Raw genomic sequence first — 14,899 nt, forward strand, 5'->3', positions numbered from 1 at the left:
TGCTTATTAGTTCTAAAGTATCTATCTCACTGCATCTTACTTATCATACACAAATGTCAATGAAAATCCTTATTTAAAAATGAATTTTGCAAAAAATTGCACTTATTTTACATTAATAATTCACCCTTTCAAAATTCCACACCTCAAGAAATAAATTTATCATTCTACCTTTCAATATATTGAAAAAACCAGAAAAACATAATTAATAAAGATATGTGTTTTGATGAATAAAAAAATATGTGGCCAAAGATAATAAAAGAAAAATATAGTAACTTAATAAACAAATATGATATTCAAAGAAAGATAAAAGATCATACAGCAACATTTATAGCAAGTATGACGATCATAATGGTGGTAGTAGAGAAAGTTATTATTTTCAAGGAAAAAAAAAATTCCAAAACGAGATAACATAAAATTTCTTTAAAAATTACAAAGGGAGACGAACAGGAAGCAATAAAACAGGAAATTATTTTTTAGTTTTAATTTAGTTTATACTGATATTATATTTTTTTATATTTCTATCCCAAATACCTTCTTCTGAAGTTATCCTAACAGAAACAATTAGACAGGTAAAGATTATAACAGATGTTAAAAAACTAAATCCCTAAACCAGAAAATGGGAAAATAAATTTTAATTAAATCTGATTTCTTTAAAGGTACTATAGACTTCCTAAGCTCATGGTGGTTATATTACTGTCTGCATTTTAAACTCTTAAAAAAACCAATAAGAGACCAAAAAAAGTACCTGATTATTAATTGACAAATATATTTCTAAATTTCCACTATGGTTTTGTCAAGTTCTGATTTTAAAAAAAGTGATTAGAAAAGTGTAGTTCAATAATAATATACCTATTAAGATTAGTCAGAATGACAGCAAGACTTAGAAACTCAGTTTTCTGAGTCTGTCTTTAAATGAACACTCTCCTCAATGATGTTTGATAGAATAATTCCCCTTGGAAAGATTCTTTTCTTCAGTGAGAAATTACTTACGAATTTGATCACTCTGAGTAAATATTTAGAGGCCTTACTTCAATTTTTATTGTAAATTATTTTAAAAATAAAAAAGTCCTTTAAATAATGTTTAAAGAAAAATATTTTTCAAGATAATATTCCTTTCTAAACAATTTGTACCATTTTCAAGGTTTATTCTGATAAATTTCATTACAATCTCAATTATTCAAAACTTTTACTCCTGCCCACAGATATTTTCATCCTATTAAATTCATCCATTGAAATTTTTGAGCTTTTTAAATAAAAAATATTGTACATATTTCATCTTTGTTGGAAATAAAAAATAAGTAGTTTAATCATGCTAGAAGGTCCACAGTTTATGTTTTTTGCCAAGCTGGACCCTTTCTAGAATAAATGTTTTTTATAAATTACAATTACAAACTGTAATTTAACCAAAAACTTACATCATACAACCATACCTCCACACTGTGAAACAAAGGCTACTAGAGGCCTAGGATTTCAGAATGCAAATAACCAAAGAGGCTAGTTAGATAAACCATATGCTCAGGAACAAACAAGTCAACAGAAGGGATCTATGAAGGATAATCACCTTAAGAGAAAAAACTTTGTGCAGATGACACTGGTTCAAATGCATTCCCTTGGGGAAAAAAAATCAACTCTGTAAAGATAGCAGATGGATTTGTTTAAATAGTAATAAAATTAACGAGGGTCTTCAATAACCATCACAAATTATCAAGCATGCAACGGCACTACAACAAACAACAGCTTTTTTTTTTCGGCCCATACCGCATGTTTGTAAGACACTGACATCTGGAGATTTCAAGCTTTTTAAACTCAAAGGCATTTAGATCTAGCAATAGCACACAGTATGGGAAACAATAGCTTTTACTTTCAGTTGTTCAGCAAGAAAGTCAAAGAGCTTCCAAGGGCTTACCACTGGTGGATCAACAGGTGCTGGTGGCTGTACTTGTAGGTTTACCGCAACAGTCTGTGGAGGAGGAAGAGACTGAAATGGCAACTGGACCAATGCTTCTGCAGCAGGAAGCTCCTCTTCTGACACCAAAGCATTCTGCACCAAAACCTGGCCCTGGGATAGAATTTCAGGCTGCACTTGTAAAGACTGCATAGACTGCAAGGGTAGTGGTGGAATCTGAGCTGGAGGAGATGTTGACATCTGTGGAGAGGTTGCAATTGGGATTGGAGAAGACTGCAGGGTTGAATATTGCGGGTGTGATGCTGGAGATACAATCTGCTGACCTGGGGACATCAAGGCAGACGGCTGAACTGGACCAATGTGTACAACAGGGGAAGCAGGAAGTGGAAGATGGGATGGAAGATTCAGCTGTGCTGGAGGTTGTAACTGATTAGCAGTAGACTGCTGCAAGTTTGGCCCTGGCTGGAGAGCTGATGACACGAGAGGGTGTGGCTGAATAAGGGCTTGTGGATGAATAATTATAGTAGGAGACTGACTTGGTGAATGAGGTGGTGGAGGAGACACCACTACTGACTGCTGAGCTGACTGTGACTGGCTGGGAGACACTGTTAAAGGAGGAGGATGACTCTGAATTGGTGAACAATGCTGAGGCTGAGCATTACTGGGAGCTGGAGGAAGGCCATGGTTTTGGAGTGGTATACAGTGTTGGGATGGGGGTGGCTCTTGAGTTGGATTTTGAAGTGTAATTGGCTGAATTTGCTGTTGCTGCTGTTGTAGAATTAGCTGATGATGGGAAACCTTAGGAGGTGGTGAATGAAGAGGAATCTGCTGATGTTTTATTAGAGAATGAGGCTGAATTGGAGAATATGAAGCTGTGAGAGAAAAAAATGACAATTAGTATTTATTTCAAAAACATAAAAAATTTTAAATAAATCTAAAGGAGGAAAGTTTTCACAACAGAAGGTAATAATCATCAGAAATTATTACAAGTGTTCTAGACAAGAGAGATTTAAAACTTAGTAACAAACAGCTTTTCCATGGAAAACTATAAAAAAATTTAATAAAGTAAACTGCACTGTGATAAGTTCCAAAAGAAAAGTGCTTAAAACAATTGATTCATAAATCTGAATGTACCCGTGATTTATTCTTATTACATTTTATAGGTTCCAGGAAATATGCATTCACCTAGTTGAATTTTTTCTTCGGGGGTAGAAGGCTATCACTGAACAAATTAAAAAAACAAACATACATACATACATATATATATATATATATATATAACTTCAAAACCCTAAAAATATACACTAAAATCCATAAAATAAAGATCTCATTATTAATATATGTCTTAAAATGCTTTCAATAGTCAAGGTAATTACTTATAAAGTTTCCCAAATAACTTTTCAAATTTGAGCTTAGATGAAGATGAAGAGTTTGCATTATTTGAACTAAGAAGAGAAATGTTTTATATATAAAATTAATTTAACAAATTAAGCAAAACATATGTGTGAATCCTCTGGCAAGGTTAAATAATCACTCTAAGAAATGAAACTTCAGGGGCCATTCCAAAGGCATTCCCAATCTAGAGACCACTAGTCTTGCTTACAGAGAGAATGTTGCAATCAGAAGCCCATGCTTCCTGAACAGAGGATCTTGTTTACTCTGCCTCCCCTCCCCTCAATTCCTCTCAAAAGACTCTACAGTAACCTATAAATGATGGCATCATTTTCTTTGCAAGGGAGCCACTCACGACAGGACTAAATATATTTAAGAATTAGCACAATCAAGTTGTAAGTTGTTTCTCCTCATTATTTCTCTTCTGTACACTGGTGACATGTTTACACAGAGAGAGATACAGGTAAAATCCTCCCTATCTAATTAAGAATGGAAATTGGGTTCACTAGAAGATAAGCAGAAATGACTACTTACTATTTAAATATGCACTTTTAAATATCACATAAAAATCATATACTTTAAAATAGATTTAAAGACAAGGCAAAATATTTTTGTTAATCTCAGAATATGATAAAGACTATAATGTCTTGCACCTATTTTTATATTCAACAGCATTGGCCAAGAGCCTAAAAAAACCTCCAACAACTTTAAAAAAATATAATTTTGCATTTGGTTGGTATTACTAAAATTTGGGGAATTCTTTAAGGAAATAAACATCTGATCTACATCTCCAGAAAGAGAAATTAGAAGGTGCAACAGATATCCACTAATTGTCAAAAAAGATGGGAAAAAAAAGGAAATTAGGTCTAAAACTTCATCTAACAAAATAATATTCATTTCTAACCTAGAATAGCACTTTAAACCAGTACTAGAAATTTCATGTCAGCACTTTATAAATGTTTTGATATATACTCTATATTATAAAGCATTTTTTAAAAAGCAAAAAATATTTTAAAAAGGTAAATTGATTAAAATCTTATATTTCTATAGATTGTTTTCCTCTAAGGCAGGGGTTCTTAATCTTTTTTGTTCCATGAACCTCTTAGCCAGTCAGGTGAAAACCACGAACCCCTTACTAAGTCCACACTATACTGTGTATTATTTAATAAATATAGCACACCCACACCAACATGTTCCCACAAGAATGTTTTTTTGAATTTCAGTTCAAGCTCACAGTTCCCTGGTTAAGAACCCCTGCTCTAAGGGGCTCAAGGTGCTTTCAATCTATTTCACATACAAAATGCCTATGGAGGAGGTATTACTACCTCCCTTTTAGAGATAAAGAAATGGATTTTTTGCAAGCATAACAGCAAAGGCCCATTTTAATTCAATTGTTTCAAGTATAATAATTAAAATTTACCATATTTGTGAAGTACAATATATAATCTAACAGAATAATTTTCTGTGCTTTAGAGCAAGTAAACAGTCTTTATAGTCTAGAGATGATAATTTAATTGTATCCTTTCCCTAAATTAAATTTTTCTTTAATTAGAAATCAAAGTGAGTTTACATGTTTTATGTTAGTCTGTAAGTCCAACTGTCAAGTATATATATTGATGGAATAAGTATGTGGCTATTTGTATACTCTGTACAGAAAAAGCGATAGTGCTGTAGACACTCCTATCATGTTTGTTAATTTCTCTAATTTTAATAAACACTTATTGTTAGAGTGGCCTTATATTTGGAGAATTAATGATTAGCATCACCTCTCTCATATGTTTAATTTTTTATAATCTAAAATAATACATTATTTCGTTCAATAGTTACAATAACTTTATAAGGTAGACCAGGTATCATCCAACATATTCCAGGTGAACAAACTCCCAGAAGTTAAATGATTTGCCTAAAATCACCTGGCAATCAAGGGAACAGAGCTGGTTCAAAAAAAACCTACTGAGTCTACAGCCCTTTTTACTACATAATGAATTAATGTCTGCAAAAAGCAGTATATATTTTATCCAATTAGAATGATTTCATGAATGTTCTAAAATATGCTATTAAAAACCTTCAGCTCAAGTAGAGTTCTTTATGATCTGCAGACATTTCACTAAAGTTTACCTTTCTTTCTTATATTAAAAATACAAGTATTAGCGATCAGTTAGGAATGCCAACTTCAAGGAGAAATGGTGAAGAAAACCAAATACTTTTAGCCCTCTAGAAATATATTTAAAGAAACAACATTCCAATATGCTATGCTACACTGGAATGCAAGTAGATTTTTTAATATTTGAAAATTAGCTTTAGGAAGAGTCATTTTTCTAACTGGGGAAGAGGATAAAAATTACCAACTCTAGAATCTCCCAAAAAATCTTAGCTTCAGATTAACTTCCTAACAATGGGAGTAGGAAAACTAAAAGGAAAAATATATAGCTGTTGCCTCACCAGAAGATATGAATTGCTTTGAAAAATTGCTGTGTAAGGTTTAAAAAGACTTGTAAGTTTGGTACCTGCAAAGGTTTATGTGGTTTAGAGTATTCTGTTTGGTTCTGTTTCTAGTCAGTGACATCAGAGAGAATTGGAGTTTGATTAACACATGTAAAATCTAAAGTTGGAAGAAATCTTACATACAATGCCCGACTCTTTAATAATTTTTTAGCTTACCGGAGCTTAATGGTCTCCTGCATACCTCATAGAATACTGGCAAACGGAGGAAGGAAACTATAAGAATATTATCATACTATCAATTAAAGGGGGAAGAATAAGTTGCAGCTTCGAACCAGGTATTGGGAGTTCAGGGATACCGCAAATCTGAAAGTCGATCTCCTTGCTTGAACTAACCCTGAAAGTTTCCAGCTTTCCCTGAGGGGTAGCACTGACTCTGGTTGGATATTAACCTATCTATCAAACTATAGGAATCACTAGAAATTGTCCCCTGAGTAGTCATTCCAAGCACAACTGCTCCACACTGATTCTGTCAATACTGGCCAGAGGCTGGTTTCAGGCAGAGAATACTTTGGATTTGGTGCAGTGCAAAAACCCAGTTATTTAGCCATATATAGAGTCTAGCACACAGATGTTTATACAAAAGAATTCAAGCCTAAATATACTATGAATGGATTTATTAATTTAAACATCGTAACAAAACTGAACTTATCTAAGATTCTGATTTAACAATTCTAAGCAGATTAGTGTGAATGGAAAAGACTATGCTATTATTTCCAAAATCCAAACGGAAAATACAATCCTGAACTATTAATCTAACAAATATTTACTACCCACTATTCTAAGTACATAAAAGGGAGGATACAAGAATATAAAGATGAACGTGAAAAAGGATTAAATGAGTTAATGAACGTTAAGTGTTAAAATAGTACCTGATACATGATAACTACTCAATATTATTCTCCTACCCTCAAGGAGTTTACTGTCTAGTAGAGAAGGTAAGATCAATAAGTATATAAATAACTATGAAAGAAAAAAGTGCAAGGGAAGATAAAAATGCTATAGAAGTTAAGAGTGATGAGAAATTTCTAACTAGGAAAATCAAATAAGACCAACATTGAGAGTAGGCAATGCAGAGAATGAGGAAACATGAAAGAGAAATAGGTTTAGGTGGAGAAAAAAAGACTTCAATAGTATAAAATGAATCTTTAAAAAGTTGAGCAGTGTCATATAAGATACAAAGATGCTTACCTGAAAAGACTGTGCATTGGAGGAGGATTCTTTTTTAATGAAATATGTATGAGATGTCTAGTCCAGTACATGACACACACACACTCTCAATAAACAGTAGGTATACTGGTATAAAACTATATGCAGATATATTAAGAATAAGGGAGATTTAAGTAAAGGATCCAGCGTAAGGCAGATAAAAGATGTTATAATAATACCTGAAGGTCAGGAGCAGGTACAAGATGATGGAATTAATGACACAAGCAAATGGTGTTAACTTTAAGGAAGAAAGCAGATAGTTCTTTATCTTATTATAAGTGAAGAAAGCTCAACAGTGAGAAATTCTGAGATGAACAAGAGACAGTAAGGAAGCTCATCCTGGATGACCCCAACATTTTTAGCATGAAAACCATAAGGCAAGGCTATCTGCCAAAAGTGAAAGGCAGCAAAAGGTGGGATTCAAAGTTTGTTGAAAACGAAAAAGATTTAGATGGATTCCATGGCATCTTTCTCTAGAGATGAAATTAGAGATGGAAAAATAACACTCTAAGGAAAATAATTACACTTATTTTTGAAAAGTGACAAATTGCTCCCACTGATGACAACTTTAAACAAAATAATATACTTGCATTTAGAAGCTTTTTAACTTCATTCCACTAAAGCATATTAAATAAATTACAGGCAAATCTTTTTTAAAGCTAAAATGATTTATCATTATAATGATAAATTGTGTTAGCTCTTACAAATGTGCAACCAGCACATAATGAAGATGTTAATCAAATGTCAATTTCTAAAAAAGAAGTCCACTTTATTGTTATAATTATTATTGTCTTAGCTGTTGGGTTTTCCTAATTTCTCTTTTTTCAAGCTACAGTACTGAGCTGTTCTTTTTTAATTTATGAAATTCACATTTTAAATGTTTTAAAAGTGTCATTCTTCTTCAAGTAATGGACATCCTTTATTTTGCTCTGCCTGCAAAGAAAATGAATACCACAATCATTTTAAAAGAAATTTTATCCCACCTGGTGCTATTAACTGGTGAATACTTGATGTCCGGGTGACAGCTGTGCTTCTTGATTCCAGACTTGGACTTTCTCCTTTCTTATGACTTTCTGGAGAAGGATCTCGTTGGCTGATTTTAGAACTGGTCACTGTTGTTTTGTTATGACAAATTGTCAATGACTGAGTTTGACTAGTGCTTTTTGGCGGACCATTCTGGGAGCTAGATAACACACCCAACTTCTGGCTGCGTAATGTTAAATTCTGAACCTAAGAACCACGTAACAGAAGATTAGAATGAAAACAGATGGTTTTAATCAATGTTATAATCATTACCAATATAACAACAATGACAACACATTTATAAAGCTCCAAGCACTTGAAACAACTGATTAACCATGAAGGAAAAGGGAGCTGTTATTCTAAGTAATCACATCTTAAATATTAAGTGGCAATTTTTTAAAGACATCTTAAAAAGCGAAAAAAGAATAAATTTTTGCAAACGAACCATGAATATATATGAGGAAACTACTCTAAACACACTGTATTTTAATGTTACCATCTCTAGCTACAGAGATTATAAGGGAGCACTAATGTAAATAAAATAAGAAAACATTCATTAAATCACCTCCCCCATTGTGATTTCTGAAAAGCATTTTCAATAAACTTTTTGGTGGTTAAATTTTGTTGCTATTGAACACTCACTTGCCTTTAAAGGACTAGATCTCATGAACTGAAGAGCTTGTACATGGTCTTGAAATAAGTTTGTGTAATGGCTCCTTCTGTCTACATCTGGGACAAATCTAAATATGTGGCCAGTGTGGATGGTGGCAAGGATCATCCCCACTACGATCACCTAAAGACCTGCAGCATTTTTAAACAGCAAGGCAGAAAATGCTTCTCCAATATGCCTTTTTACCTATCTGGAAAGATGGCACTGAAATATATTTATGCCCTTGGAGGGAGATCAAAGTACAAGAGATTCTAAGTTGACAAAGCAAATGATTTATTTCTGCTTTGTAAATAATTCTTCATTTTCATGTGTTCTGACTCTACACCATTAACTGATGCTCAAAAACTACACCTTCTCTCTCCAAGTGCCAATTGTAGGTACTAAATAAATATTCATTTCAGGTCAGTAGAGGTTTTAATATCATTCTAAACCCCTGAAAGAAAGAATTTTCTATGTGAGACCATATGGAAACTCTTTTCGGATTTTTCTCAAATATTTCAGAGCAATGTAAACAAAATGGACTACCAACTGATGGAGCATCTGTATTAATGCAATTTAATGCAAAAATAAAATAGAGTTCTCAGATTACACTAAAAGCCTTCCACAATCTAGGCCAAAACCACTTTGAGTCCCACTTTCTACCACTCCAGTCCACAAGTCTCATATTCTACCAAACTGTTCTCCAAACATACCCTGCACAAATTCCTCTAGTCTAAAACACCATTCTTCAAAGTTGTCTCCTGAGGCCCAACCTATTCTTCAAGGCCCAGGAAAAATCCCACTCAGCCCCTTATCTCCCAAGAAACCGTCCCAAAATCTCTGGTTAGAATAATTCCTCTCTCACCTCTATGCTTTTCCCACAGGATTTGGGTCACACTGGCCTAGAGCACTGACAAATGTCTAGCTCATTATAGAATTACTAATGTATGTATCTGTGAAATACAGAGTCTCTGGATGACAGGCTCTCATCTCCAACATTCATTTTATTACTCCCCACAGTTTGCTGCTGCAGATGTAATAAAAGTACTGCAGGTCTGCAGAATTCTCCTGTATCTAATTCTGGAGGAACTATTACATGGTTATTTTTTGGTAGGTACTTAATTCTATTTGTGATTTTCTTAGGCTGACATTAAAATCAGTTCATATTTACCAAACAAATCTCAATAGATATCTGATGGAGCTATAGTAAAATCTGCCATGAAGGAGAGAGAAGGTATAATTTTTGAGCATCAGCTAATGGTATAGAGTCAGAACTCATGAAAATGAAGAATTATTTACAAAGCATAAAATAATAAGAAAAACTTGAAAACTTGAGAGCTTTCCTTCAAATGAAAAGCAAATTTACAACCAGAATTTGATACAATGAATCCATAAAAATTGCAGCACATCCACTTCTACAAAATATTGTTACAATAAAACTCAAATTTGGTATTTCTCATTAAAAAATAATTTTTAAAAAACTGCAAATGTAATTTTAAAAATCAACAAATAAAGCACAAATTTTTCAAACCTAATATAATCCTGTACTTGAGGAAAGTTACTCCTAGAGTGTACAAGGTATGGGAATCAAAACAAAGCAGGTTTCATTTACCACCACATCAAAAGCATGGCAAAGGTTGAGCCCTGAATCTCAGAAGAGTTACAGCCAACACCTACTCTCTAGGTCATCAAACTTGCCCAGGAAAACAAACAAAATGATGATGATGGACAACATCCATTCCAAAAAACAAAGAATATCTACAACTGCAAGCAGAACAGTTCCTTCCATCTGCCCCATAAGATCTAAGTTCCCTCTCAATCTGAGGCAGAGCGGGCATCATCATCCTATAACCCTCAAGGTTGAGGAATGAACATTAAGAGGGGAATGCAACCATGGACAGAGTAAACATTAATATTGTAGTAACAGAAGAACATCTAACATTGTTATGAAGACAGTGGTTACCAGAGGTTCTGTGGGGAGGGGAAGAGAATAAAACGTGGAACATAGGACATTTTTAGGGCATTGGAATTAAGTGTAAACCACAATGTAAACTATAGACCTTGGTTAGGAGCAATGCTTTAATATTTATTCATCAACTGAAACAAGGGTATCACACAACTGTAAGATGTTTTTAATTGGGGAAGATGTGGGAAGGGAAAGAGCAGTGGGTATATGGGAACCCCTTATACTTTCAAAGTAACTTTTCTGTAATCTAAAATTTCTTTAAAAATAAAGTTTATTATTTATATATATGTGTATGTGTGTGTGTGTGTGTGTATTTAAAAGCACGGCAAAGAAAAACAACATCTGTAGAGAACTTCCCAAAGTATGATCAATTCTTCTAGTTCCTCTAAAGTCCATCCTTGAATTAAGCCAGATCATTATAGAGCCACATACCTGGATCACACAAAATGAACCCAAAAGAGCCACTTTTATAAATTACTTTGACTATGGTGACAGTAAATATGCTGTTAAAGAAATTGTAAGATGTTTTCTCCATGAGAACCCACAAAGCAAATTATGTTCTAGAGAGCACATTAGAAATAGATGTTTTCCTAAGCAACTGGTTGGTTTTACCTTGCAAACTATAAAACCTGTAAGTGGGTGTGTTTCTCCATTTACTATTAATTACTTGAAAGCTAAGATGCAAATATATAACTCATCTATAGCCAATATATAACAAAAATAGTAATTAGTAGCAAGTGATATCCTATTACGTACCAGAAACTATGCTAAGTAGTTTGACTATTGTTTCATTTATTCTTTATAACAACTGTGATCTGTTATACCCAGTTTACAATTAAGAAACTGAGGCTAAATAAAGGTAGCAATAGCTAACATTTAGTAAGTGTTAATTACGTATCAGACCCTGTTTTGCTTTATACCTATTAACACAGTCAATCTTCACAACAATTGGGGTGGAGGGGTGGGAAGTGGGGTATATGGGAACCTCTTATGTTTTTTAATGTAATGTTTTGTGTGATCTATTAACTTCAAAAAAAGATAATTAAAAAATTAAATTTAAAAAAAAAGAGAGAAAAAGAGGGGAAAAAAAGAATTAATGTCTTATTATCCAGAAAGCTTAAACTGAGTATCCTTCATTAAGATGTTACATCTTGGGAAGCGGATGTGGCTCAACTGATAGAGCGTCGGTCTACCATATGGAAGGTTCAGAGTTCAATCCCCAGGGCCTCCTGACCCATGTGGTAAGCTGGCCCATGTGCAGTGCTACTGCCGCGCGCAAGGAGTGCTGTGCCATGCAGAGGCATCCCCATGTAGGGGCACCCCACGCACAAGGAGTGTGCTCTGCAAGGAGAGCCACCCTGTGTGAAAAAAGCACAGCCTGCCCAGGAGTGGTGGAGCACATACAGAGAGCTGACGCAGCAAGATGACACAACAAAAAAGAGATGCAGAATAATGCATGCAGAAGGGAGAGGAATAAATATAAATAAAAATCTTAAAAAAAAAAAGATGTCATCATCTCGAGTAACTTGAGTGCTAATTTGAATGTTGGATAATGTTAGATAGCATCTTCACCTGTTTCTGTTTAATAGCATATCTGTCCTATGACTTTCGGGCAGGGAGAGGGAAGCAGAGGTGTGATGTGGGGGCATTTTCAGGACTTCGAGTTGTCCTGAATGACACTGCAGGGACAGATGCAGAACATTATATAACCTGCCATAAAGCACTGAATGTCCAGGGAGTGTAAACTACAATGTAAACTATAATTCATGCTGTGTAACAGTGTTCCAAAATGTATTCATCAAATGCAATGAATGTCCACACCGATTAAACATGTTGTTGATGTGGGAGGAGTGGGGGTGGGGTGGGGAGCGGGGGTATATGGGAATTTCTTATATTTTTTAATGTAACATATTGTGTGATCTATGTATCTTTTAAAAAAAGGTAATAAAAATTTAAAAATTCTCTATTAAAACAAATCTTCACAACAACTCTGGGAAGGAAGCATTATAATTACGCCTATTTGATAAATATTGAAACCGAGGAAAAAGGTTAAGGATATATAAGTAAATGGTACAGCAAGTATTTGAGCCCATAGGGGTCTGGCTCCAAAGTCCACACTTTTAAATACTACACTGCTATATTATGATTTTATCCAAAATCATTCAGCGGTAAATGACAGACCTGGGAAATGTGCTTCTGAAGTCAGAATTTAAACCCACGGTGCTTTACCCCAAAACCATGAACAAAAGCACTATATGATAATGTCTTCTTATTCTCCCTTTTGCAAAAATGTATGACCGACTGCCTATAATGTTCTAGACACTAAACATAAGTATTACTTAATCTTCAACTTACCCTGCAAGTATGAATGAATCTTAGAGATGTCTGGAAAATTGTCTAAAATGAAGCAATTAATAAATGGCTGAAGTTGGAGTTGAACGTAAATCCATATAGGACTTCAGGCAAGTAATTTCAATAGCAACCACACATCTAGCTCCATGCCAATTTCATACACTAATCTATGTTTGTTCTTACAGTCTTTCATTTTATTTTATCTTGTTTTATTGTAGCCATCTTGTAAGTTAATTAAAATCTTAGATGGAACAAGGTCAAATAAAAATGGGGGGGGAACCTCTAGAAACTTGATGATAGTCTAGCTCTACTTATAAAACCTACTTATAGGTCTTATAAAGGTCTACTTATAGGTCTTATAAAACCAAAACAAAAGAGAACAGGGAGATCATTACTGCAACAAATTCATTCCACAAGATTATAAATGTTTAGAGCTCCCAAAAATCTTAGTAGAGTTCATAATCTAAGAATTTCACATTTTATAAAAATGGAAACTAGAAGTCCAACAAAGTTAAAAAATTGTGGAAGGTCACAAAGTCAGGAAAAACCTAAGTTTAATTGGTCACCATCTCTATATACTGATACACGCATATTAGTCTTTAGTATTAAATAAAACAGTACATGTAGAGGTTTTTTGAACAGTACCAAAGATTATTACTATCTCATTTCTTATTTTTTACCAGAAAGTGATACTTTAAAAACAAGAAAAGACAACATTATTCAAAACAGCCAAAAGGTGGAAACAACCCAAGTGTCTATCAACAGATGAACAGACAAATGAAATGGGGTATAGACATACAATGGAATATTATTCAGTCATTAAAAGCAATGAAATTCTGATACATGCTACAAGACAGATGAACCTTGAGGACATTATGCTGAGTGAAATAAACCAGACACAAAAGAACAAACATTGAATGATCTTATTTATATGAATTATCTAGAATAAGCAAATTCATAGACACAGAAAGTAGATTAGAGATTACCAGGGGCTAGGGAAAGTTGGAAATGGGGAGCTATTTCTTAATGGATAGAGTGTCTGTTTGGGGTGATGAAAAAGTTTTGGTAATAGATGGTGATAATGGCAGCATAACTTGGTACAAGTAATTAAAGCCATTAAATTGTACAGTTAAAAATTATTAAATGGCAAATTTTATGAGATATATATATCTCATACAATGTTAAAAAGAAAGCAACACTAAAAAATCTAGTAGCAAAGACGATCCTAAGATACATCCGTTTCTGGCGTAGGCAGTCAAAAACATTTACTATGGAAATAAATAACAATATCATACCAAGTAATATTCTACTCAATAACTTTATTTTAAAATTTACTCAGTTTAATTCATCTTTATCAATTTTACTGAGAAATAACGTACATACAAGAAAATAAATGAACCACTTCTGACACATGTATACACAACGTAATCCCATCCCAGTCACAATACAGAACATTTCCATCACCCAAAAGTTTCTTCACACTCCTCCAAAGTCAATCTTACCTCCTGCCCCAGGCAACAACTAATCTGACTTCTTTAACCACAGATTAGTTTTGCATATTCCAAAATTTTATACAAATGGAAGCACAGAGTATGTACTCTCTTATGTCTGGTTTCTTTTGCAAAGCGTAACATTTCTGAGATGCAACCATGTTCTTTTTGTATTTCTTAGTAGTCCACTGTAAGAATATATCTCAATTTGTTTTTCCATTCACCAGTTAAAGGACATTTTGTTGTTTCCAACTTGGAGCTATTCTGAATAGGGATGCTGTGTACATTCATGTACATGGTTTTATGTGTCTATATGTTTTCACATATCTTGGGGTAAACATCAAGTAGTGGAATTGCTAGGTCATGTGTTAAATATATGTTTAACTTCACAAGGAACTGCCAAATTGCAT

The 14,899-nt window shown here is 33.8% G+C and overlaps 1 protein-coding gene across 13 annotated transcripts in view; it reads right to left on the reverse strand.

Annotated features, from left to right (window-relative positions):
- PHC3 (polyhomeotic homolog 3) overlaps positions 1 to 14,899 on the reverse strand; it is a 97,593-nt gene that overhangs the window by 38,165 nt on the left and 44,529 nt on the right. For 7 of the 13 annotated variants that reach the window (XR_009185469.2, XR_009185470.2, XR_011648605.1 and 4 more), the window contains exons 7-9: positions 7,993 to 8,239; positions 1,907 to 2,778; positions 1,562 to 1,609 (exon numbers count right to left, since the gene is read on the reverse strand). Coding sequence is in view for 7 of the 13 variants with exons in the window: in XM_071214603.1 (XP_071070704.1) it covers positions 1,562 to 1,609; positions 1,907 to 2,778; positions 7,993 to 8,239 (1,167 nt within the window). In the remaining 6 variants the exon portion in view is untranslated. The remainder of the gene's footprint in view (positions 1 to 1,561; positions 1,610 to 1,906; positions 2,779 to 7,992; positions 8,240 to 14,899) is intronic. The other 6 variants (XR_009185471.2, XR_011648607.1, XR_011648606.1 and 3 more) reach the window with 1 other exon arrangement.

This window comes from Dasypus novemcinctus, chromosome 4 (genome assembly GCF_030445035.2).
Source record: "Dasypus novemcinctus isolate mDasNov1 chromosome 4, mDasNov1.1.hap2, whole genome shotgun sequence".
NCBI lineage: Eukaryota > Metazoa > Chordata > Mammalia > Cingulata > Dasypodidae > Dasypus > Dasypus novemcinctus.